This window comes from Ochotona princeps, chromosome 1 (assembly GCF_030435755.1).
Source record: "Ochotona princeps isolate mOchPri1 chromosome 1, mOchPri1.hap1, whole genome shotgun sequence".
Lineage (NCBI taxonomy): Eukaryota > Metazoa > Chordata > Mammalia > Lagomorpha > Ochotonidae > Ochotona > Ochotona princeps.
Genome location: NC_080832.1, coordinates 103,760,134 through 103,786,075, shown reverse-complemented (window position 1 = coordinate 103,786,075; position 25,942 = coordinate 103,760,134). Strand labels below are relative to the sequence as shown.

The window sequence follows — 25,942 nt, the reverse complement described above, 5'->3', positions numbered from 1 at the left end:
TCATTTCCTCTTGCAGAAGACATGTGAGTTGGGCATATTATGCCAAGAGCCTTGGCACTGGGAAGATATTTAGTGAGGGAGTAGAAAAATAAAAGTTATTGGTAGAGCACTGGTCAAGTGCACAGTCAACTCTCTTGCCGCATGAATCTGGGCAGGCTTTGTGGTTTGTTTGGGCCCACAGGGTGCGGCTAAAGTGACCACGGACCAGTTCAGAGCCTGGGACTCCAGACACCTGGCTCTCGTAGAGTCCTGCCACTTCCACAGGAACAAGCCTGGGCAGGAGACTGCGGCTGCACGAGACTAACTCAGACCCAGGCACCTGACCACCAAACAGACGACAGTCTCTGGCTGAACTTAGATGCCTGGATTGACTCCCAAGGACAAATGCTCACTGGTTAAGCTGCTGAGCTTGGGGATGCTTGTTTGGGGGCAGTAGCTTCCTGATACAATAACCTCATGGAGGATTTTGCCAACATTGGATCAAACTTAATTCACAACTAAGGAAAAGTTCTCATCTGAGGCAGTGATGTTGGAAATGATAACGGCACCTGCAACCAGTCAAAGAGAGAAACATCAGGGATCCCAGTCCTCAGCAAAGGCATCTAGGGCAAGAGCGTGGGACAGCAGACAGTGTCCTGGTTGTGCCTTAGGCCGACCTGGGATTCAGGATAATGGAATGAATGTTCATGTGTGAGAAGCAGTCTCTGAAAGTCAGTATTTATGTGAGGGCTATACAGTAAGTTTACTGTAACAATGAGTGCTGCCTCCTGTGACCCATCATGATGACATGTACCCTCATCACTTTTTTTAAAGATTTGTTTATTTTTATTGGAAAGGTAGACTTATAAAGAGTAGTATATTTAATCTGCTGGTTCACTCACAAATTGGCTGCAATGGTAGGAGCTGAGCTGATCCAAAGCCAGGAGCCAGGAGCTTCTCCCAGGTCTCCCATGTATGTGCAGGGTTGCAAGGTTTTGGGCCATCCTTGACTGCTTTCCCAGGCCACAAGCAGGGAGCTGGATGGGAAGTGGAGCAGCTTTGCATGAACCAGTGGCCAGATGAGATCCTGGTGCATGCAGGGTGAGGACTCTAGCCACTGAGCCATCGTATTAGGGCCTGGTACGCATCCTCTTAAATGTGACAGTTTGAACTGAGCCGCCCAGTCTTGATTTCTAGATTTACTAATCTAACCTGCCCAAAAGACATCCTTCTTTGTAAAGACATACACATGCCGAAGAGTGGACTCAAGTACACACATCATTTCCAGAGTGGCCTTGGCTGTGAGACATGCTGGGACCTCTGAGGGGGCTGATGGTAAACAGAGACTACACACTGCTGGCATTTAGGCCAGCTGCAGGGAACACAGCCTGGGTGCATGAACAATGACTACTGCTTCCAATCACCACGCGGGGGAAAACGGGTCTGCAGGGGATGCATCTGCAGGCCGCTGGCTGAACGGACGCTGTCCTGCTGCAGCTGTTGCTGATCCTGTGGCTATGAAGGAGTCTGGACTTGCTGATCAGCTCAAGGAACTTCTTTTCCAGCATTGTGGCTCTAAGAGGCAAGGACCTCACTCACAAGCCCTGCTGACCCAGCCAGCATTTACTTCTGTCCCTAAGGGGAGGCGCATCCCAATTCCAGCATGGCCTGGCCTTGGGTTCCAGCAGCTACACATGGTGACTGCACAAACCACCACAGTGTTTCTGCAGAGCACAATCTCAAAAGAGTGTCTCCTCTAAGTAGAGAAATGAAAAACACAAGGCTTTCTCACAGAACTTTGGCCCCTGGCTCCTGTGGAGCTGAGGCCACAAGCACCCCAATCCTGCCCAGCCCCACCTGCTGCATAGAACCCAACAGCCTGCCATCTTCCTCCCTGCACCTGCTTAGCCCAGGATAGGGAGGATGCACTTTGGTCGTTGAGGAGGGCTAAATAGAGTGGGGAGAGAGACAGAGCACGCCAGGGTGGGAACAAGCCAAGGCCTTCTTTGCCAGCCTCTCCATACATTCTTTAGTCCCTCCAGAAGTCTTTGAACTTTTGGCCACTTGTTAATCTAAGTGACTAACGGGACTCAGGTGAGTTGGGGAACTCCTCCCTCCCCTGCCATGTCCCACCTCCTTTTCTTCCCTTTCTCCACCAGCTGAAAAAAAAATGAGAGTAATAAAAACAAAAACCAAAAACAAACAAAAAATCACGAGCCAACAGGCAGGTGGAGTTCTCTAAGGAATTCGTCCCAACAGTGCACTCTTCTGTGATGAAGGTGCAAACACCCAGGGTCTGAGCCATGGCCAACGCCAGGAACTAGGTGATTCCCAGGTCACAGGGAAGGCACAGCTCAGTGGCTTCAGGCCCTGATGTTGTATGGCACTGATGACTCCACAGCTGCACGTGAGTCCCTGTGCAGTGACTTCACCACTAAGTCGGGAGTCACAGTCACATGTCAGATTCCTTCAGTCTTCTCAGTAAGATCCTATAGGATATTTTTTTCCTACACAGCGGCAGCCTTGCCAAACCATTAAAAATAGACCTGGTAATATTTTCCACATTTGGGGAAGCCATGAGTGTTTCCCAGTGTATATGCCCAGCAGACGTACATAACTTGAGAATTAAGCATTGAATTCTACACAGTCACACAGAATACACGTAGCTGCTAAAAGGAGGCCAAGCTCTGGGGAATAAAATACCTGTTAGTCCCTGTAGGAAAAGTGTATGTTTGATGCATAGGGAACCTGAGGGTAAAATGCATATGCAAATTATATGTGTGAGTATCAGCTGTCCAATATGACTAACTCTGGCTATTGTGACTTACTCCTGCTCCTGCAGTAAATTCTCAAAACTCAAGGGCCTGAAGTCGACCTTCCCAAGCATAGAATTACTTCGGAGACAGGCGTCATCCTGTGCTTGTTGGGGCCTGCACGGCCTGGGAAAGGGATGGGCAGGGCGTGGGCGAGGCTGGGAGAAGGTGTAGGTCCGAGGTCCCTTGGCCAAGGACACACACCAAGTGTGCCAGCTTGGAAATCTTCAGCAGATGGTTCTAAGGTGAGGGTACGAGAGACTGGGACACTGGAGAGAGCTAAGGATCAAACATAGCAGCACTGCCCAGCAGAAACTGGTGAATATTCTTGTGGGTTCCAAAGAAGTCACTGGCTTTTTCTTTCTTTTCTTTTTTTAAAAGATCCATTTATTTTTGTTGGAAAGGCTTTTACACACTGGCTTCTAAGACCTGACTCTGAGCACTCCACAGTCGCGCCCGTGTGACATTTTAGACACACACAGCCTGGGCCTCTGGGAGATTCTGGAGTCCCCAGCTCTGTAATTTTGTTAATAGCTGGAACAGATAAGCAGAAGATCAAGACCGATGGTTTTCTAAAGACGGCTCCTCAACTTCCCCAGTGTCATTTTCTGATTAGCCTTGGTTGGAACATTTTCACCTCTGGAAGCACATTGACCAATTGAAGCCTTCTCGCTTTCTGGAGCATGCACATAGGTGGGGATTAACCCTCTTCTTCCCCCAGGCCCTCGAAATTATTTTGACCAAACTGTTTAAGTCAGGGGTTTTCATGTAGACACAACTTAAGTGAGTCATTAAGAATTTTATTGGTTAAAGTAGGCATATATTTTTCCTAGTAGACATAATGACATAACAGTAATAAAAATGTAATATTCGAGTAATTGCTATAATGTAATTACAGTTTGGTCATAAAGTAAGATTAGAGGTCTGGGATGGCTGTTTTGTGGGTGCGTATTTTAACGTCTGGATGTAGTCTTTGAGGGGCCTGTCCAGTCTCCAGCGAGTGCCAGCGCAGTACCACACGGAACCAGGTGGCCCACAGCCTAGCTGAGCCAGCATCAGAAGGGCGGCTTGTTGACCCCATCTGCCCTCCCCTGGACACCCTGTCCTGCCTGTCTCAGATCCTTAACCGTCCCAGCCACAGACAACTGTTTTTGTACTCAGAACAATAGAGTCTTCAGGAGGGAAAGGGCCGGTGAGGGTGCAGGTGCCAACCTGTATTGGCCATCTCCTGACCCTCCGGGTGTTGTAGGTACACAGTCTTTCTCTGGCTGAAGAACTCGGAGCCCTGCACCTTCATATCCCCCATGTGCCAAAGCCTTTGGTTGTTCCAGTTTATGGAGGCACGAACAATTTCTGGGTTGACTTTGAACGAAAGGAGCTGTCTTACACACTTGACCAAAGGATGGCCCATTGCTGGAGACAGTCTTTGAACTGTTCTAAATAACTTTCTGTCTGCATTTCTTACTTGAGGGCATGGCCTGCAGAAAGAGAAACTGAAGCAAAAGAAATACTTCATCACTGGTGAGTGCCAACAACACATACATCCAGCCGTTCTCCCTCACCTGCGTTGTCATCTTCTGTGGCTTCAGCACCAGCACCCCCAACCAACTCAACTGGAAAATCCCAGAAAGCAACAATTCATAGAGCTTTAATCACATGCTTTTTTGGTTAGTAGGATGAAATGCAGCAGCACCAGCTCTTGCTAGGCCTAACAACAAACGAAACTGAATTCTAGGTCAGTGGGAAAAAACAGAACCTAAGGCCTGGCACAATGGCTCAGTCCTTACCATGCAAGCACCAGGATCTCCTATGTGCACTGGTAGTGTCTTGGCTGCTCCACTTTCTATCCAGCTCCCTATTTGTGGGCTGGAAAAGCTGTAGAGGATGGTCCAAAACCTTTGCACCCTGCACCCACGTGAGATCTGTGACTCCTGGCTTCAGATCGGCTCAGCTCTGGTCGTTGTGTAGTGAACCAGTGGATGAAAGATCTTTCTCTGTATTTCCTTCTCTCTGCAAAGAAATCTGATCCTTCTTTCTAATAAAAATAAATAAATCTTTTTTTTTAAAACAGATCCACGGATCCCAGAATGATTTAAAAAAAAAAAAAAAAAGATTTATCGGGCCCGGCAGCGTGGCCTAGCGGCTAAAGTCCTCGCCTTAAAAGCCCTGGGATCCCATATGGGCGCCGGTTCTAATCCCGGCAGCTCCACTTCCCATCCAGCTCTCTGCTTGTGGCCTGGGAAAGCAGTGGAGGACGGCCTAAAGCTTTGGGACCCTGTACCCGTGTGGGAGACCCGGAAGAGGTTCCAGGTTCCCGGCTTTGGATCGGCGTGCACCGGCCCATTGCGGCTCACTTGGGGAGTGAAACATCGGATGGAAGATCTTCCTCTCTGTCTCTCCTCCTCTCTGTATATCTGGCTTTCCAATAATAATAATAATAATAATAATAATAATAAAATCTAAAAAAAAAAAGATTTATCTTACTCGAAAATCAGAATTAGAGGGAGACACAGAGAGAGAGAGCAAGCGCTCTTTCATCTGTTGGTTTACTCCCCAAATATTTCTAATGGCCAGAGCTGGGCTGGTCTGTAGCTGGAAGCCAGGGGCTTCTTTGGGTATCCCATAAAGGGGTAGGGCCCCAAGGACTTGAGCCATCCTTCTCTGCTTTCCCAGAGCAAAAGCAGGCAGCTGGATTAGAAGCGGAGCAGTCAGGCTGGAACTAGTGACCACATGGGATGTTGGAGCTACAGGTAGAGGATTAACTTGCTATGCCACTGCACCAGTCCCATGATATCTTATATAAGGAAATGCACAATGCCCAATTTTCCAAGCATCTTTCCCTGCCCTGGTACTGGAATGAGCTTTTTCTCCAAGCAGCTCTGAGTACCAATGGAGAAGATATTTAGAAACTAAGACCTGGGTAGTAGATGTGAATATCAATTCCTGAAATGTGTCAAAATCATTGCCAGAACAACTGGCCAGTTTTGGAGGAATTTCAGGTGCTGTTAAAGGAGTGAGCATGTGCCAAGCTTGCTGCCACTGGATCCTGAAAGAACTGAAAATCGAAGGGGAAATCAGTCCCCCACAGCCTGACCAATGATGCACACATGTTCCGATTACAGTCTCAGCAAATGGGTAAGATCTCGAGACTTTTCTCCCTCTTCAGCTAATACTGTCTTGCATGTCTTTCTCAGGTGTGTTATTGTTACTGCTGAGAGCTATCCATACCAGCTGACTCACAGTTAAACCACCCATTTCACAAACTTGACTTCCTGCCTTCCAAGATCCTGCACCTCTAAGTGCTGTGGGTCTCAGTCACACACCTATGAAGGCTGGTCGCGAACACTCAGGTGTGTTGGGCTTGTGCCTCCTCGTTCCTTCCTGTGCTGTACCTCCTCAACAATGAGTAGGGTTCTTTTCCAACTCCTGAGTCTGTAGTCTTCCTTTCTGCAATGGGGACTGCTGAGGTGAGGCCCTGGGGAAACAAGGAAACCACGCACCCAGTGCGTGAGATGCAGGGCAATCGTGCGGAGCAAGGCTTCATCTACAGAACTTCCTTTCCTCAGTGCTTTGAGTGAAGTCACGGCAGAGCAGAGCTGGGATCCGACTGATCCAGACCGTTGGCTTTTACTTGGCACCTACTCTCTATTTGAGAAATGTTATTTTTTCCTTAACTTCTTTTTCATTAATCTTGTGTTAAGAGTGGTCTAACCCGTTAGCTGGGTAGGCTGCTTCTGTTCCAATTAGCATATATTTCTATAAGTGCTGAGTGGGGAAGGGAAAGGAAGAAGCAGGATTTCTAAACTATTGACCTTGAGGGACTTGTACGAAGGTGTGTCTGACATGAGTGTAATACAACTGACTTTGAAAAAGCTCTAGTAAATTGTAAGTTATGGTTGGCTCTGATGATTAATGCTAAGCAGAATAAACTAGGAAGGAAACATAAAATATTTCTAAGCTTACACTTTAGTCACTCAATACATATGAAATTCAATGTTCTTACTTAAAAAAAATAGATATTAAGAACACCAAGAACCTCTAGAGGAAATCACTGTTTGCCAGTGTTACACATGCAAAGTTTAAGAGTTGACAACGTGGGGGCTGGTACTGTTGTACTGCAGGCTAACTCTTCACCTGTGGAGTTGGCATCCCATATTGGAGCTGGTTTAAGTTCCAGCTGCTCCATTTGTGACCCAGCTCCCTGCTAATGGCCTAGGAAGGCAGCATAAGATGGCCCAAGTCCTTGCCCTCTACACGCATGTGTGAAGACCAGAAAGAAGCTCCTGGCTTTGCATTGGTCCTGGCCGCTGTGGCCATTTGGGGAATAAATCATTAGGTGGAAGATCTTTATCTCTCTCTCTCTCTCTCCTTCCTCTTCTGTGACTCTGCCCTTTCAAATAAAATATTAAAATATTAAAATAAAAGATAATTGCCAATGCTTTGATACTCTCAACTGAAAGTTACTTTGATACACCTTATTTAAAAGTTACCCCTACCATTCCAACCTGGGACTTTCCCTCAGTGGCAAGTTGAAACGGGGATGTTAGAGACCAGTCTTCCGTAGTCAAATTGTTTTACTGTTCAATTACTGATGGGTTGGTGTCCCAACCAGAAAATGCAGAATTAAACCACAAAAGCTTATTTTGAGAGCAGGTCTGTCACCATCTATGATACATATGACAAGGAAGTCAACAGGAAATACTGAATTGGCTTGGATTATTCCTACAGGCACAAAGAGAAACAAAATCAGTGTTTACCAAGTGAAAAAGCACAAAGTTGGTTCAGAGAGAAATGCTATTTTCATGCTTCTAAAAAGGTATTACAAATAACAGCAAGTTTCAACCCATAATTAAGAAGTATTTTTAAAAGTTTTGATTAAGTTTCGTTCAAAAATAGACATTTTAGGCTGAAATAAATTCCTTAAAATCCTGACTTCTAATTATGCTGGTTTGCTCCTAACATACACTAAAAAGCTCCTCTTAAATAAGAAATCTCAAGAGTAAAAATGTTTCTCAGAGTCATCCAGCAGTTCAGTGTTCTCATTGAATAGATGGGAATCTAAGGCCCCAAAGTTACAATAATCTATCAAATCTCAAGCAGCTAGCTAGGGACACAGGGATTTGATAAATTATTATAACTTTGGAACTTCAGATTTATTCCCCTCCCTCTTCCATTCCCAGTCTATCCAAAATAATAAGCATTAATAGTGACTAGCCACGTGTCTCTGTATTAGGTTTCAGTATATTTAAGGGGAAGCATAATTAACAGAAAACAGGAACAAACACCCCCCCTAGACGGTGTCATGTAAATCTTAGTATTTTATTTTGAAAAGCAATGCTTTTATTTTAGGACAATTTTATATTTACAAAAATAAACAAAAACAAAAACCCCTGTAACGGTAACAACGTAAAGTTCCCACACACCTTGTATTGTTTCTTCAATTACCAGATATTGCATATTATGACACATTTATCATAGCTAATCAACTAACAATGACATGTTATTAACTGAAGCTCACACTCAGAATTCCTTTACCTTCTACTTAATGTTCTCTCTCTGTTCAAAGTTGCATCCAGAACATGACATTATGTTGATGTCTCTCGTGTTTCGGTTTCTTGTGGTTATGGCAGTTAGACTTTTCTTGACAGTTTGGAGGATTAGGGTCAGGTATTTCATAGACTATCAACTGAGAGTTGTCAGATGCTTTTCTCAAAGTTCCACTAGGGTTGTAGGTTTCAGAGCAGGAGCGCAAGTATTTATATCCTTTTCAGAGTATAAGGTTAGTATGAATGTGTCGGTTGCGAACATTTTGCTACTATCTTTGTTAGAGGTTAAAATGGCTAAAAGGGACACATAAGGGTGCCAAGTTGACAAAGGGCAGACTGCGGTTATTGGCAGCGTGCCTACGTGGTGGAACTGAAACTACTTCCCCCAAATCTTCTTCTCTATATGGTTCTGAATTGGAATGGACCAAAAGAGAATTCTCTACACATCTGGAAGGTGAAAGCGGAGTAGTTAAAACATCTTTGAAGTTCATTTGTGGTTAGAGGCAGTTATAGACAAGGCATAGGCATGCCAGCAGGTTCTAGCTTGGCTTCATTTTCTTCCACTCTAACTTCAGTTCTGAGTGAGGACTCGGGTGGCTAGCAGTGGCTCCAACTTCTGTATCAGACATGGGGTGGTGGTTTCATAGAAGTGGGAGTGGTGGGCCCGGCACGGCAGCTTAATGGCTCCAGTCCTCACCCTGCATGCACCAGGATCCCATATGGGTGCCAGTTCATGTACTAGCTGTTCCACCTCCTTTCCAGCTCCCTGCTTGTGGCCTGGGAAAGCAGTGGAGGATGGCCCAAAGCCTTACGACCTTGCACCTGCATGGGAGATCTGGAAGAAGCTCCTGGATCCTGGTTTCAGATCTGCTCAGTTCTGGCTGTTGCAGCCACTTGGGGAGTGAACTAGCAGATGGAAGATCTTTCTGTCTGTCTCTCCTTCTTTGTATAATTCTGCCTTTCCAATAAAAATAGATAAATAACATCTTAAAAAAATAAAGAAGTGAGAGTAATACAGACACATGGCTTCCTTCCCTCCTGTGAGCCATTGGTCTGCAGCCAGTGTGGCCGTTTTGGTTTTTGTTATTAGACTGAAGAATCGGTTGCTTTTTCTCAGCCTCCAACTTTCTTTCTGTGTTGTCAGTTTTCCAGTTCTCCCCTGCTTCCACAATTGTATCAAGTTTGATTTCTATTATGTATCCTATTTGTACAGAAGTTCTGATTCGGTCATTGAGCCCATACACAAAGCTATGAGAGACAAATTGTCAAATTGAAAACAACTACGAAAGCTGGGCAAAACACAAAAGCAATTGTGTCATATCTTCTATGCTGCCATAAAACATTACAAATGTGGCAGCTTGGATAATACACACTTAATGACCTATAGGTGAAGGGGCCAATATACAGGCTAATCCTCTGTTTCTGGTGCCAGCACCCATATGGTACTGGTTCATGTCCCAGTTGCTCCACTTACAGCCCAGCTAACTGCTGATTGCCTGGGAAAGACTGGAGGATAGCCCTGGGTCTTGGGCCCCTGCAGCCATGTGGGTGACCAGAAGGAAACTCCTGGCTCCCAGCTTCAGACTAGCCCAGTTCTGACCTCTGGGCATTTGGGGAATATATCAGCAGATGGAGATCTTCTCTTTCACTCTGTAATTCTGATTTTCAAGTAAAAAATAATAAAAAGTCTATAGGTGAGAAGTTCCACATGAATCTCACTGAACTAAAGTGAGGGCAGGCTATGTTCCTTTCCGGAAGCTGCAGGGAAGAATCAACATATTCCTGTTCATCCAGGTTGCTGGGAGAAGTCAGTTCGTATAGGACCACGTTGCACTTAATTATTGGCAATAAACTAAAGGCAATTTTAGTGGTCACTACATTCCTTGGCTTGTGGCCCTCTGTAACTTTGAAACAAGCAATGTCAGTCTTTTCATGTTGCATCTCTCTTACCCATTCTACTTCCTTTTTTGCTTTTAAGAGCTCTTGTGATTAAACTGGGCATATCTGGATAATCCGGTGTAATCTCTCTATTTTAAAATCAATCAGCAACTTTAATTCTATCTGCAACCTAAACTCCCTTTTGCTATTTACTCTACCATATCCACAGGTTCTGTGAATTTGGATATGGACAGTCTTGTGGGGAGGTGAGAGGCTATGGAGAAACCAATTGTTTAATATATCACCGAAAAGTCAAGGTTGAGGGCCTGGCGTGATAGCCTAGCAGCTAAAGTCCTCACCTTGCATGTGCCAGCATCACATATGGGCGTTGATTCTAATTCTGGTGGCCCTGTTTCTCATCCAGCTCCCTGCTTGTGGCCTGGACAAGCAGTTGAGGATGGTTCAAAGTCTTGGGACCCTGCACCCACATGGGAGACCCAGAAGAGGTTCTGGGCTCCTGGCTTCAGATTGGCGCAATTCCAGCTGTTGTGGCCGCTTGAGAGTGAGTGAACGGATGGAAGATCTTCCTCTCCGTGTCTCCTCCTCTCTGTACAACGACTTTCCAATAAAAAAAAAAAAAAAAAAAAAAAAAAGAAAGCCAAGGTTGCCAGGACTGAGAGAGCAAGACACTGGAGAAACGGAGAACCTGCTTTCTGATTGGGGGAATTTGTCCATTAACTGTGAGCGGACAGAGGCCAGAGTTTGGAGCTGACCAGGCAGTTGAGGATCCCAGATCAGAAAGAAGTAACTTCAGAGACATGAGCCTGCAATTCCATGCAGACTTGTCCTTGAAGTGTGTCAGCTTGCAATCTCTGTGTGTGTGTGTGTGTAGAAGGTAGCAGCTGGGAGGGTTTAAAAGCTAAAAGGTGAACAGAAACACTGTCAACCCTGTGGAGCTGGGGAGCTAGAGGTTGGATCTCAGGGATTCTGTCCATCAATACAGGGAAGACAGAAAGAGATCATTTTGATGTGACTGAGCTCCACCTGACTGCCAGGATACCAGAGGAGGTCAGCATCCACAGATCCTCCATCTCTTTCTTACACAGTGTTGGGCTCTCAATAACAAATTCCACATAAGCAGGAAACAGAACCAAGTGACTGAAGACTAAAAGGAAGAAAACCTGAACAATAAAAACAGATCTAGATACAACCCAGATTATACAGGAAACCAGAAAGGGATGGGAAGAGTGTGCGTTTAATAATTTGTATTTATTTATCTGAAAGGCACAGTGCCAGAGAGAGAAAAAAAAGACAGAGATATCCACTCTTTTAACATCTCAATTAAAAGCCAGACATTGTAAACTTGGTGAAAATTATTGTGTCTCAATGAGAAACATTTTAAATATAAACATATAGGTAAAAGAGGATAAAAAATATTCAATATAAACACCAAGTAAAAGAAAGATGGGGGCCCAGCGCCGTAGCCTATTGGCTAAAGTCCTCACCTTGAACACGCTTGGGACCCTGCACCTGCGTGGGAGACCTGGAAGAAGTTCCTCGCTCCTGGCTTCGGACTGGCACAGCACCAGTAGTTGCGGTCACTCGGGGAGTGAATCATGACGGAAGATCTTCCTCTCACTCTCCTCTCTATATATCTGACTTTGCAATAAAAATAAATGAATCTTAAAAAAAAAAAAACAAACTTAGTTGCAAACTGTGGCATAACTCACTGTGCAGCAACAACTGGCCCTCTCTTGTCAACTTTTTAAAAACCTTAGCCACTCTTTTAATATACTCCTTCCTGTCTTCTAGGACTTCAATTCCATGATGTCATCAGATTTATTCTATGTGCAATGTTGCCTGTGTTCTTCTCTGCCTGTCCTTTTTCTCCATTCCACTCAGGATTTTATACTGGGCCATCTTATTTTTGAGCTTCTCTTTTTCTGTTTCTAAAAATCTATGAAGCTCATCTATTGTAAATTTTAAGTTTTTAGTTCTTCAACTATAAGATTACCACTTTGTTCTTCACCAAAAAAAAAAAAAAAAAAAAAACAACCAACCAAACAAAAAAACCAAACAAAAACCAAAAAACACCACGCGCACACACACACACACGTACTCATAGGAGCTGGTACTGGTGACATCATGGAATCGAAGTCCTAGAAGACAGGAAGGAGTATATTAAAAGTATAAAAAAAAAAACCAAAAAACCCCAAGATGTGAATATTTGAAAGAGAGAGAGATGGAGAGAGGGAGGGAGGGAGGGAAGGAGAGAGAGAGAGAGAGACTATGAATGAGAATATCTTGGAATCACTGCCCAAATGGCCACAAACAGCAAAGCTGGACCAAGCCTAATCCAGGTGCCAGGCACTTTATCCTGTCTTCCCATATGGGTGGTAGGTGCATCGGGTCAGCTTTTGCTGCCTTCCCAGGTGCATTAGTAGGTAGTAGGATTAGAAGTAGAGCAGTGAGAACTCAAAATGGTATCCCAGGAAGTGGCTTAGGTGGCTGCACTACAATGTTGGCCCCACTGGGTTTCAATGCTTAGAGTCAGAGAAGGGCTTATTGAGAAAATGTTGTTTGATATAAGACTGGAAGAAGGCGGAATGGCTTTTAAAGGTGTATAATTTTAAACAATGCCACTCCTTCCTACACCCATCCACTTTCTTGAGACCAGTTTGCTTCCAATTATAATAATATAAAAAGATACCATACAGTGGGATAACTGGTTATGAGAGTTTATAAAAGTGATTTACAAACTAAATGTAATATTCATTTCAACTGAAAAAAAAATGAGATCCAATGGAATGAAAACCACACACCTCGATTTATTTTTATCAACTGCTACCCTTCCTCTCTCCAACTTGCCTCTCTTCCAGTTTCATTACATGTGATTCTGGGAGAGGTGAATGGTATAGTTTTTGTATTAATGAATTTTTTTAGTATCATTAGCTGGGAAAGGGGTTAGGAGAAACAGAAGGAAATAGCTTATCCATATGAAAACAATAATCACATAATATTTATTGTCTGGGATTGAAATGTTTCAAATAGGAAAGGTAATAAAATGCCAGGAAAAGCAAAACTTCCTATGGTTAAAAATATCATGAATTTTTTCCAAAATAAGACATATGAAAAAAGTTCAGGTGATACTTTATGTCCAAGGGAAAAAAAAAATCCATAAGTGTTAAGTTAAAGCAGCCTGCAAACTTTATCAAGATACAATGTATTCACCAGTGCAGAAATGAGGTAACAATGGTTATCTTTTGGTTTTGGGGGAGTTTGAGAATCACTTAACATGAACAAATTCACTGATCTCTCTCATATTAATAAAAAATGATGTCAAAATCATTAGCATTTAAATATCACTGAATTCATAGTTTACAAATTATGATGGTACATACATATGTATTTAAAATAGAGCTGCACCTCTGTGGGAAACATAAGCCATATTTATTTGATAGGTAACTTGATCTAGGTAGTCTCATGAGCCCTATTCTAGAATTCTACACTTGTTCTTACGTCCTTAACTTACTGCTTGGGAATTACAAGTTGTATTTTGAGTCCTTGGCTTTTATGGGTAGTAAAAACACATTAAAATTTTTTTTAGAAAAATGAAAAGACAAAAACATTTTAATTTCCAGCTACTTTTTGGTGACAAGCTATTGCTTACAGTTCACAAAAATCTTCATTTCAGAGAAAACAGATTTTTATATTTGCATTAAATCCAATGAACATACCACCACTGCATTATCTTTAGGGGAATTTCAACCTCAAAGGCTCATGGTGTTTTTAGTAAGCTGGTGGGAAAACTAGCAGGTTTTCAAAGAGGGACTAGATAAAAAGATAGAATGGTACTAATTTCTAATCCTTTCTCAATTCTGTGCAGATTCTGATGGGACACAAAGGGTTTCAGGGCTTCAGAAGAGCCATGGTGATGGGGGCCTGGACCCCTCAAATAAGACAGAGGTCACAGCAAGGACATAAGGAACCTGGCCCACGGGATGCACCTGACAGTTTCCTTGAGACACTGTATTTAAGACAAAAGCTGCCATCGTCTTTAGCTCATGAGATTTGCGGGCAAATAAGTCAAATAAACATCAGTGTGATATTAACCAGGTTTTAAGAAGATTCTGAGTTTATATTTAAATGAATAATTTCTTTTCTGGCTAACAACAAATATTTATTGAGCACCTAATATATGCATGTGGGGATTACAAAGAGGTGTTGATTCAACAGTTGCTCTCAAAGCACTTATTCTGGTGCAAGCTGACAGCTTATGGAGAGATTAAGGAAGAAGAGAGATCAGGGGCTGAAGAAGGGCAAAGGGAGCAGAAGGTATTAAGTGCTGGGTCGCACAGGGAATGTCATGAGAAGCACTTCACAAGAAAACACAAGAAACAAAAGACAGGATGAACTTTCACAGCATTGCAGTAACAGGGCATCTCAAGTATTGTGGTGGAAGGGCACCCAGCCTGTGACTGTCACCAGAACATGGCTAGACAGCCAGTCTGATGAGCAGCTGCCCTAAGATTGCTTCTCATGGGACTCTGGGTTTCAGGGAGGAATGGGATTTTCTACTTACCCCTTATTCTGGATGGAGGTGAGCCATAAAAACCACTCTGCTATAGTTTAAGGTTGGCTCCCCCGTGACACAGCGACCCATCCATTAATGTGACTCTGATGTCATCTGGTCCCTGTGAATTGGTTGTATGCTGTATGGTTGGGAACATAAAGGGTTGATGCCATGCAGATTTTGTTCATGGGGGCTGTGTGAGTTATCAACCATGTCAAGGAACTCGGGCTTGTTGTCTCCTTACAGACCAAATCCATGAGAGCACAGAGAGCAATCCAACAGCTGCATCAGTGGCTGCTGCTTAGGGATTGCTTGGATGACTGGCACTTACAGGTCAGGGGTCAGTGGTGAGAAGGTGGCCCATGCCCTGTCAAGTGAACTAACTGCTCACTGGGGATGAGTTTGGAAGAAGCAAATCGAAGTCATTCAGAAAAGACAGCTATAGCACCACAGGCTGGTGCCATGCTACTTGTGATCTTAAAGAACATAAATCAGGTAACTTGTCCTGAAACAGAACAGACTTAGGCTTGAATTGAGGAGCAGCTAACACCTACCCAGCATGGAAGAATCATTTGCAATTTAAATTATGATCAACAACTTTCTTTCCACCTTTCTGTTTATCTCTGTGTGCCACTTTCCCCAAATACACTCAAGAAGGCTGGTTGGGGAAAAACTACAATAACTGTCAAAACTAAGGAGAGGACACTTAAAAGGTCATTTGTATAAAGTTTGAGAGCATTGACATATGTGCTTTTGTATCCGGCAGACATACACACATAAACAAGATGGGAATTATTTTAGAACACAGACAAACCCCTTGTATGAAAGCACAGAATAGTAATCTCTAATTAGTCATTTGGAGAGACCCAGACTTTAGCAAGAAGAGGTTTACGCTAGCAGAGTATCATCCCAGTCAATTGAAAGCTCCAACATACCATCAGCAAAAATTTACATCATTATGGAATTAATTGACACAGTAATGAGTAACCAATATGGTAAAAGTAAATGCGAGTTCCCAGCCACCTTCTGTGACCACCTCACCTACACTTCAATTTTAGTTTATACACAACATATAACATTCAAAACATAACATGTTATACATAACATCATATCATCTTAAATTAAGGCAAACAATGTGATTGGCTCGTTTCCCTTAGCATTATGATACTCTGCTAGCTCTGTCTTCAGACCAGAGAGGGTATACCTAAGAAGCCGTTGAACTTGACTGGACAATAAGATGCTGGACTCTATGTTTGGTATACGCTTGCAATGGGGGAATCTCAACTGAACTTGAGCTGTGGTTATGCAACAAGGTGGAGGAATCCACCATGGTGGGAGGGTTTGGGGAGGGGTGGGGAGAACCCAAGTATCTATGTAACTGTGTCACATAATACAATGTAATTAATGAAGTTAAATAATAAATAATTAAAAAAAAAAGAAGAGGTTTACGAACACAGATCGTTGAGGGATCTTTTCTCATAATTTGTGTGGGAACTCTATTGATCATGTGGATTAACCCTAAAGTTTAAGACAGTAGAGAGGAAACAGCATGATTCCAAATAATCCTATTCTACCATATATTACATATTATATTGTGCATATTATTCTTGGTGTTAGAGAATGAAGTAGGTTGAAGTGAAAATTTCTTGTAATAAATTTTTTGGTGCTGAGATATGCTTCTAGGCTCAAGGTCAGGCAGAAACTGTCTTTACTATATTGGCCACAAATCTTCAGTACAATTCATGTTGTAGAACAGCAACCAATGGCATGAGTTATGAGATGGAAGCTCTGGGGACAAATGCCAGCTCCATCTAGGGTAACTGTAGGACACTGCCCTATCTATGAGCAAGAAGGAGAACAAGAGTGCTCATCCTGTGGCAGAGGTGGTGAGCATTAAATGCACACGGTGTGTGGTGTGCTACAATGACTACGTCGACCATTAGAATGCTGATATAACAGATCCTCATCTTGGACAGCAAGTAGACTATCTGATCATCTTGATTCTTGGTTTCTCCTGTCTTTTCATATCTTTACTTTTCTTTGAAAAACAAATGAGCCTAGCGAAGAGTGAGTGGTGATGAGCGGCAAACGGATCACGAATACAGTGCTCTATTCAGAGTTACAGTGGTTTCCAAAAATGAAATACTGTAGCTGGGTTTCTGGTGCCTTTGTAGGAACTGATTGTTTTAAAATATGCTCAATTGCCAACATTTCCATGACTTATGACAGCCTGAATACTTGATATTTTGTTCCAGGAAACAAATGCAAGTCTCTTTCCTTTTTTAAAGTGCCATGGTATCGCTACCCTACTCATAACACTTGGGATTTACTTTAAGAGATATGACTTTTTAATATTTGAGTTTTAAAAGGCATCTGGCCCTTATTTAGCCATCACATTCACATCCAATTCCTGCAGGCATGGTTTTGTTGCTTGAGCTTGGCTTGATGCCCTCTGCAGAAAGTCTTGGCTTTAATGAATGTTAACTTCACTCAAACTGCTCCCTCCTGCCCTCCACCATATGACAACACAGAGAAAGTTTCACCTTGGATTTCAAATAGCAAGATAAAAATAATACATTGCTAGAAAATTAGCTTTCTGCAGGGGCCAGGGCTATGGCATATTCAACTTGATGCCCTTCAATCATTTGCAGAAGTGTTTATGTACTATGAAATGTTCAGCCAGAGCATACAGGAAACTGTAAAATATTTTATGAGATGTATATACAGTTGATGGTAGAATTTAAATGCAACCTGGGAAGGTTCTATCTAAATTCTAGGAGGTGAGATGAGAGAATATGCTCACTGTAATGACTCAGTTATACGTGAGGGGGTTATATGAGCTGGAAGGCAAGGCCTGATTTGGGAACTGTAAAAAATTTTATAAAATTAAACTTTGTAACTTCCAGACAAGTAAACGAGTTTTCTTTCAGATCAGGATCACTAGTTATGTGTATTTGTCTTCTACATGGGAAAAGCACTAAACATGGGTTGTTTATTATTTTATAAAAACAAACACCAAACAGTAATAAATGAAAAGCTGTCCTCATACACAGTAATTTTATACATCAGTTAAAGGAATACTTGTGTTTCTGATGGATTTCAAACTCTTGGCTCTAAAATTGGCATGTTATTTTTGAATTGCACTATTACAATATATGGAGGCAGGAAGGTTAACGACATAGCATTAAACAAATATATTCAAAATGTCCTATTCCAAATTTAGTTGAAGGGAGAAATATTTATATTTCTTTGCTTGAAATCTAGGGGACAACCTCAATTTCTTCAAAAAACAAAAGAGAGAGAGAAAGAAAGAGATTATTTTTCTATTTGTTGGCCTATTTATTTTCCAAATTCAATACTAAAACACAGGGAGAAAAAAAATAGAAGACATTTTTGTGTATTCACATTCGATTTACATTTGAGTCTGGTGTGTTAAGGAAATACGGACCACTTAGATCATACAATAAACTCATATGAGATTTCAATAAATAGCAAATCATGCTTTAGGATGTATCCATGATTAATGTTACTGAGAGATAAATTTATATTGTGGTCCAGAAGAAACACGCCTTGAATTCCCTACCCATCTTGGCAATATTCTTACGCAAACTCAGTCTAGTGCTGAGCACAACACTGACCAGAACTAAGCACCATGATTTCTCATCTCTGGTCTGTCACCCCCATTATTGGATCTTGGGAAAGTCCATGCCCGCCACTGGGCCATGATTTTTCCATCCGTAAAACCAATGTTAGTCCTTGGTGATCTCCAGACCCTTTTGTGCTCTCACATATGATTGTACAACATTTTAATTTTGAGACTATAACTTACTGAGTCACATTTTCTGAAACTTTCCTACCATTTTTTCCCCTGTGTACTCACTGCTTGAGAAAATTTTATTTCACCTTAAATTTAGTCAGAGAGAGAGAAAAAAAAAAAAGTCAGAGAAAGAACCTAAGTGTAGAAAAGCGGGGAAAAAAAGAATTAAAAATATTAACACTGAGCAATTAAAGGGACATCCAGGCTGGTTCAGGACAGACATAAATGACCTTGTTTTATTCTAAATTCAGCTCATTGGCTTATGATGAAAAGTGAAAGGTTATTATATGAACTTACTGGGCAAAACCAGATTTTATAAATAATTACCTGTCAGGCTGTTCAAGATAGACAAACATAGACCAGACCAAAAACAACATAGATTCGTCATATTTCTGAGAGAAATGTACATTGAGTCTTCCTTCTCTGGGACTATAAGATCAGGTATAATAAAATGAAGGGGGAAAACTAAACCCTACATTTTCTGCCTTATGCGTACTTTAAAATGTATAATGTGGGAGAGGAGGAATTTTGATTTGAAAAATTAGTCCCTGAGAATTTTATACCATCTATAAGCCTGGCAGATCGAAACCAAATACAATAAATGCTGTCATTTTAAAAGTTAGGTTGTTTACTGAAAGCTTATAATTTTCCATGATTAGGGACGCCAAGGAAAATAAGAATGATGATAAAAAGAAAAGTTTAATCATATATTTCAACAAGCACAGATGGAACATCAAAACCTTCTGGAAATTTTTTTGATATTCTATAGCTGCAGTTTTTTGGTCAAAGACAAAAATTTCTTTCCCTAAAAATCTGAGCACAGAACAGGTAAATGACAGTTAACACATGTGTGAATAGCATGGCATAATCATATTAGCAGAGACAATGACTTGGTCACAAGAAAAAAAATTTTCACGTGTCTCATTTATTTTTATTAATTCCTTATAAAGGTTGTTTCATGATGGTAAAAACCTGAAAAAAAGGGTAAAACTACACAAAACTATAGAATGCAAGAAATAACTTTTTTTGTTTTTTTGCAACTCCTGTTTCACCAAGGAACTTTATGTCTGATGCATTTTGATTTGTTCTCAAGGCTTACAGCTCCTTATTTACTGGAGAAAACGCTGAGGTGCTAGACAAGACACAACACTCCCCTCCACTCCCCTCCCCTGTTCCACCTGGTTTCTAGTGCAGCTATGGGAGCTTGGAAGGAAGCTCTCACTCTGCCCCTTCCTGAGTCTAGATCCCATTCTGAGGACTCTGCTTGTGAACGGGCTGGGTAGGCAGGACTGGTGGGCATGGGACTGGAGGAACTGGGATAACAGAGAACAGATCCTGAGGAGGAGACTCTAGGCAAGGAGAAACACATACAGTAGTTGGATGGCCAGAAGTTGCGAGACTGCGGCATGCAAAGGATTCATGTATGGTGGGCCAGGAGGTGGGGAAGGAAGGAGATGGGAACAGAAGTTCACTCAGTCCATCAGACTTTCCATCAGTCTAAGTTTCTAAAAGGAGTGGTCTTTAAGTTCATGTACATTTTTTCCCCAATGACTGTTGGAAAGTAGAGTTGGTAGGGTGGTGGGAGGGTAGACTGTCTTTTAAGCTTAGTTTTCTTTGTTCCAAACCTGGGTCCTAAATTGCATAAAATAAAACACAGACTAAACAATAGGGGGTGGGGGAGGACACTGCTTTCAAGATACGTGAGCCTAGGGCAGCAAACCCATTCCAACTTAAAATTTCAAAATTGTATGATCTGCATTTTTGTCTACCTACACACTATCCCAAACATCCTGCCATTAATTAGCTAACCAGCCCATCTAGTAAACAAGACAAAAGGTTGAGGGGGCTGGAAAAGAGGAGTCAGCCAGTTGATAGTCACAACAAACCAGCCCACTCCCTAGGATACCAAGAAGGCAAACTTGTGTTTTATTTTGTCCAAGGAAGGGGAAAGAAATAACCTTAGTACAACACTGCTTTTCCTGTTGTTGCAGGCACAGTCACAGTTCCATCAGCAGGCTAGAAACGGCATCCCACTCCTGCGGTAGGCACTCTGACAAAGAAAAAGAAATCTGCAGTGAATTATCACATCCAGTCAAAGGGAAAAGAGGCAGAGAACAAGCAGAGCTTTCTTCCTGTTTTCTAGAGTCTGGTGGCTACATCGAGCGGGGTGCTTAATCTGAACAGTTCTGGTGGCAAAGCTGTGGCAACCATTCTATCTACTAAAAAGTTAATGTGGTTAACAAGTGGTTAGTGATCCTATATTTGGGAAGCAGGAGATATGCAAAATAAGACATGTATTTTGTTAATTGATTGGGCTTGGTTAGGCCAAAGAGATGTTGTGTTGAATCTGCTTGTCTTTTACAAACATATGTTCTCCATTCGACATGCTCAAGAATCATTTCTAACTAAGTAGCCTAATAGTCTATAAATTACTGACTCATTACAGCCTTCCAAGTCCTAATTTATAGTCTGAGTGAAAAGGTATGGGAACAGACAAGAACTGAGGCCTTTCCTTCCCCTAAAATGTGGTCTCAGAGGAATTCCACACGATAGAGGACTCACAGGTTACAAGATCTTACATACGTGTGTGTGTGCATGTGGATATGTATGGTGGGGAAATGTTCCTATAAAAGAAAAGGGAAAGCAGATACTAATTGCAATAATACCACATATTCCAATAGCGAAAGCAAAATTCCCTGTTCTTCGTCCCAAGAGATGTATTTTGCATTTCAGCACTGGAAGACCTGGACCACACAGGACTTTTGTGCCTTGTCCTGGATATTATTTTGAGGACAGAGTAGAGTGGAACCAAAATTCAGTTTTCAGTTGTAAAATTCTCCCTTTACTGACATATTTTTTCATTATTTAAATTAGTAACAGTCACATTATGAGAATGAATGACCCTCAATTAGATGGAAATTTTCAATAACATATTTTCAGGGAAAAAAAGGACAAAATTATAATATCTTGTATTAGGAAATTTTTCTCTCCTGAAACTAGTAACTCTGGGGCTGTTCCTCAGTTTCCACTTTTAGCCCAACAAATTTACCGTCAATAGCCAGATCACAGAAATACAGAATGACCTCTTAAAATCAAGATAACGCTATGAGGGGACTGAAGAGTCTCAATCTTTAAAAATGATTACACTACATTTGCAATTACACAAAAAACAAAAAGTGAACCTAACCTTTTGAGAAAGACTTCCATTAACTCAAGGTGAAACACACACTTTTCTGGATAACCTTTTGTTAGTCATAAAACTCAGTTATCTTGAGACCCTTCTTTGAAAGCGCCTACCTACAGAGGATTTACTGTGGCTGTCAGGCCATGCAAGCCTGGCTGGGATTTCATCTATGGGTCATGCTGTTACATAAGCCCACTCTGGATTAGCATAGCTAGGATGGGAAAACAGGAGCACATTCCGAGTTTCATTCTTTGGCCAGCGCTCAGCGAGCTTGTTCCTAATCATCGGGCTATCTATGCTGCAGTACATTTCTGGAGTACAGCAAAAAGTCCTCCTACTCAGGACTAGAGAATTCCAACTCTCCTTCCTCAGATGCTGCCTTGGGGAACATCATAAAAGACATCCTCAGACAGCCACAAATAACTCGTCAGAATGGATGGGGTGTCTTCCTCTATCTGCAGGCAGAGCCGCCTCAGACTGTGAAGAGCCCACTACCACCTTGACTGCCTTGCAGAGGCTTAAGCCAAAGTAACACTCTCAGCTTTTTTGACCCTAATATTTTCAGTTTGACAGCAACAGTGTCAACCTTTAATGTAACACCATATTTAAAGCACACCAATGGTTTTACATGTAGATAAATCAGCTCTGGGAGTACAGCTGGGTTTCTCTTAAAAGCGAGTGGTGGAAGTGCTTCAGCAAGCAGGTTCTGGCTTAGGGGTTTGAGTCTTGGCTGAGCTTACCTGGGAAGTAACCAGGCTTAACCTTTCCAGGGTGGACAATATGGTTTTCTCGGGTATTGAAAAGGTCACTTTGGAAACGTCAGCTCACCTTCACAGATGACTTACCACTGTATTTTGCAAACAACTGAAATCTGACTGGCTTACTTAATAACATAGATTTTCACGTAGTCAAATCTAATGAGAAAACCAAAGTTGAGAGCTGACCTAGATTTTTGCAATGAGTTATTTCTATTCTAATTCTAAAATAAAGAAGGAACAATCATGTGTAATTAGTAAAGTGCAATTATAGCAAAGCAATCCCCCAGGGTCCTCCACCATGACTCACTGCTTTCCTTTTGATGTACAAAGGATGCAAGCTGCCTGTGTAGGGCCATGATGGGAACCTCCCACATTTGGCATCTGTTCCTGAGTAAGCAACATTCCCAGAAGATGGATGAAGACAACTCATCTTTGTGTCAATTGTGAATTCCTCTATTTGTGTTGAGAACGCTCAAGTTATATTTAAACATGGATTGGTATGAAGGCCTTCCAGAGGCCACATTCTCAGGAAATACTGTGTATCCCACTTGCTTTCTTATGTCAATCCCATGAATGGTTCTCAGTTTCTGCATCTTTACAGACACTCCTGGTTAGTAAGAGCGAGTCTCTGACTAGAAATTACCTGGACTTCTAGTTGCTAGGAAGAGCTCTGATTTAATCAATATCTCAATCAGACCTGCCCAGTAACCAGCTGGACCAGGTACTACGGAAGTTTTATTTCGATGATCTGATGAAGGTCTCTTTTCAATCATCAGTGCTTTTGTGAAACTGTTGAAAAGTTTACATATTTTAACACTTCTCAAAGTTGGCACCAAAAATGACATTTAATATTCTTTTAAGGGACAACTGTAGTTTCTAGCTTTTTGCTTTTTGCTTTCAATTGCGAATCACACTAGCTCTTGATTTTTCTAAAATTGTGATTTAGAAAATATTTATTTATTGAAAAGGTAGAGTGATGAGGATGGGGGAAGAGAACAAGGTCTTCTATTTGCTGGTTTACTCTCCAGATAACCACAAGAGCCTGGGATGAGCCAAGCTGAGGCCAGAAGTCAGGAACTCCATCAGGGTCTCCCATGTGGTCAGCAGGGCTCCACATTTGGGCAATTATCTGCTGCTTCCTAGATGCACTGGTAGGAGTTGGATTGGAAACAGAGGTGGGAGTTGATCCCAGGCACCCTGATATGGGATGTAGGCAATTTCAACCAACGGCAGATTAAACAGTGGTTTTAATCCACTGTGCCACACGCCTGCCTCTTACATTATTTTTCTATTTTGGCTATCTGTATATGGATAAGAAATCACCAGAATCCCCAAGTGGCTTACTTTTCTTTTTTTAATAGGTCAATATCAATTGGTACATTTTAAAGAATACAAATATTAAGAAGCCAAAGATGAATATTTGTCTTGTGTAAAAGAAGATAAATATGTCAGAAAATTTACCTTGTAGTTACAACTTTTGTGCCTTTTGAACTAATAAAGCATGATCTATAGATAATCTCATCCCCTGGCTCAGACATATTTTTTATTCTCATTAATTACTTTCCTTATTATTTTCTGCTTTCTCAAATTTAGATAAAACATCATAAGAATTTCACTGTAGCAGGTTCCAGAAAATTGGCTTGTAAATACTTCATTTCTCAAACACCTTATAAGGAGGATTTTGATTCTATTGTCTGAATTCCTACAAACTTGCTGATTTTAGTCAATTTTTACTGAGTCCTTCCTTCAATGCTTGGTGGCACATGGGACAGCAAGACAGGTCACACGGTCCTTGATGTTCCTGAATTTCCAGTCTAATGTTGACATTCTGAATTACCACAAGGAAAACGGATTGAGAGGTCGTTTCCAAGGAGGCAGAAAACAAAGCGGCCTTTGGTCTGCTTTTTTACTTTTAGTCACAATATTTAATTTCAAATAACATTTTTAAGAGGCATGAGATTTATGTATTTCTCAAAACAGGGAGGGGTAAAGATTAAAAAAATGCTGAGATGTGTGGTTTTATGGTTTACGAAGTGCCTTCAAGTCCATATCTAATTTGAGCCTTACCACAACTAGTAAGAAAAGTCTCATGTTCTCCTTTTTAAAGTGACATGACTACTCAGTGATAGATTCAGGATTTAAAATCCAGGGCCTGCGTTCTTTTCTTTCTACCACATTGTCTTAAACAAAACAAACAACCCCCGTTAAAATATGGCATAATTTACTCCACTCAGGAAACATGTTTTCCTAGTCTTAACAAGTTCCTTTTTTGCTAAACATCATATAAAGAGCAAATTAAATTTTTACTTTGAATTTAACTAGATCAGCCTGACACAATACTTCAGAGGGCTGAGATGAACCTTAAGTCAAAATCATTTTCCATTTACAGGTATTCAAAACTGGCCTTAAGCAGAGTATCACAGTGTGGAACACTGTGTGTCAAAATCACTTGGAGAGCTTTAAAAACAACAGAAACTCCAGCTCCAGTCCTTGAAAGCCAATTGTTCTTTGTGGACTCAGGTTTTGGCAGGTTTTAGAAGCACCTATAAAGAATGGACGAGTATTTCATTAATGGGATCTCACAATCGATTTGTCAATAAATGGAATGATTTCAGAGCGTGTCCCGTCTAAGTAGTAAATAGTAATTCCCAGTGGAAGGTCTAATGTTGGCATTAATGAAAGCAATGTAGAAGACACAGAAATTATGGTTTTGAAATTGCAGTTTTTACACCAGGAGCAGATGGGTCAGTCTCAGGCTCCTCCCTGCAGGCTTCCTTTTCAGCTGCTGAGATGTCGCTGCTGAGGCACAGAGCCACAAGTGACCATCATAAGCAGAAAGGAACCTGGAAATTAAGTCTGCTCATTTAAACTGAATGAAACTTCTGCTAGTATGCAAAATCAAAGACCACTGGAACTCTGAAATCAGAATTTCTGAACTCTTCTACCCCAATTTTTCATTGAACGGATAAAGAAATGGCGATTCAGATGCAGTGATGGTCACAGGAGGAGAACTAAGGACTCTGCACCCAGTTTGAGGCTCTTATTGGGTGGTTCTAATTCTCCCCAAAGCTTTGAGCTTAGCTTCTCGGTTCATAATGGAGAAAACAGATGTAGCAAGAGAAACTGTTTTTCCAGATTAAGAGCCCTGGGAACGGAACGAAAGTGAAGGCACTGTGGGCTGGGAATGACTTAATGCTGTCCCAAGCAGGACAGATGAGTAGTTAGAAACGGCCAGGCCATGGGGAGCTTTTATTTCTACTTCTGGTTCTTCTGCTATACAATATATCTCCCTTGGAGAATCAGTGAATTTCGCTGAGTGCCCCAAATAGTAACTTTGATAAATGGACAAAAAATCAAAATAATTAAGACAGCCTTGGCTAAAAGGCTCTGAGTC

The 25,942-nt window shown here is 41.7% G+C and overlaps 1 protein-coding gene across 1 annotated transcript in view; it reads right to left on the bottom strand.

Annotated features, from left to right (window-relative positions):
• Positions 1 to 20,507: 20,507 nt before the first annotated feature.
• Positions 20,508 to 25,942, bottom strand: part of SUPT3H (SPT3 homolog, SAGA and STAGA complex component) — a 385,298-nt gene continuing 379,863 nt past the window's right edge. The window contains exon 11 of the mRNA XM_058662338.1: positions 20,508 to 20,656. Within this exon, the coding sequence (XP_058518321.1) occupies positions 20,615 to 20,656 (42 nt within the window). The 3' untranslated portion in view covers positions 20,508 to 20,614. The remainder of the gene's footprint in view (positions 20,657 to 25,942) is intronic.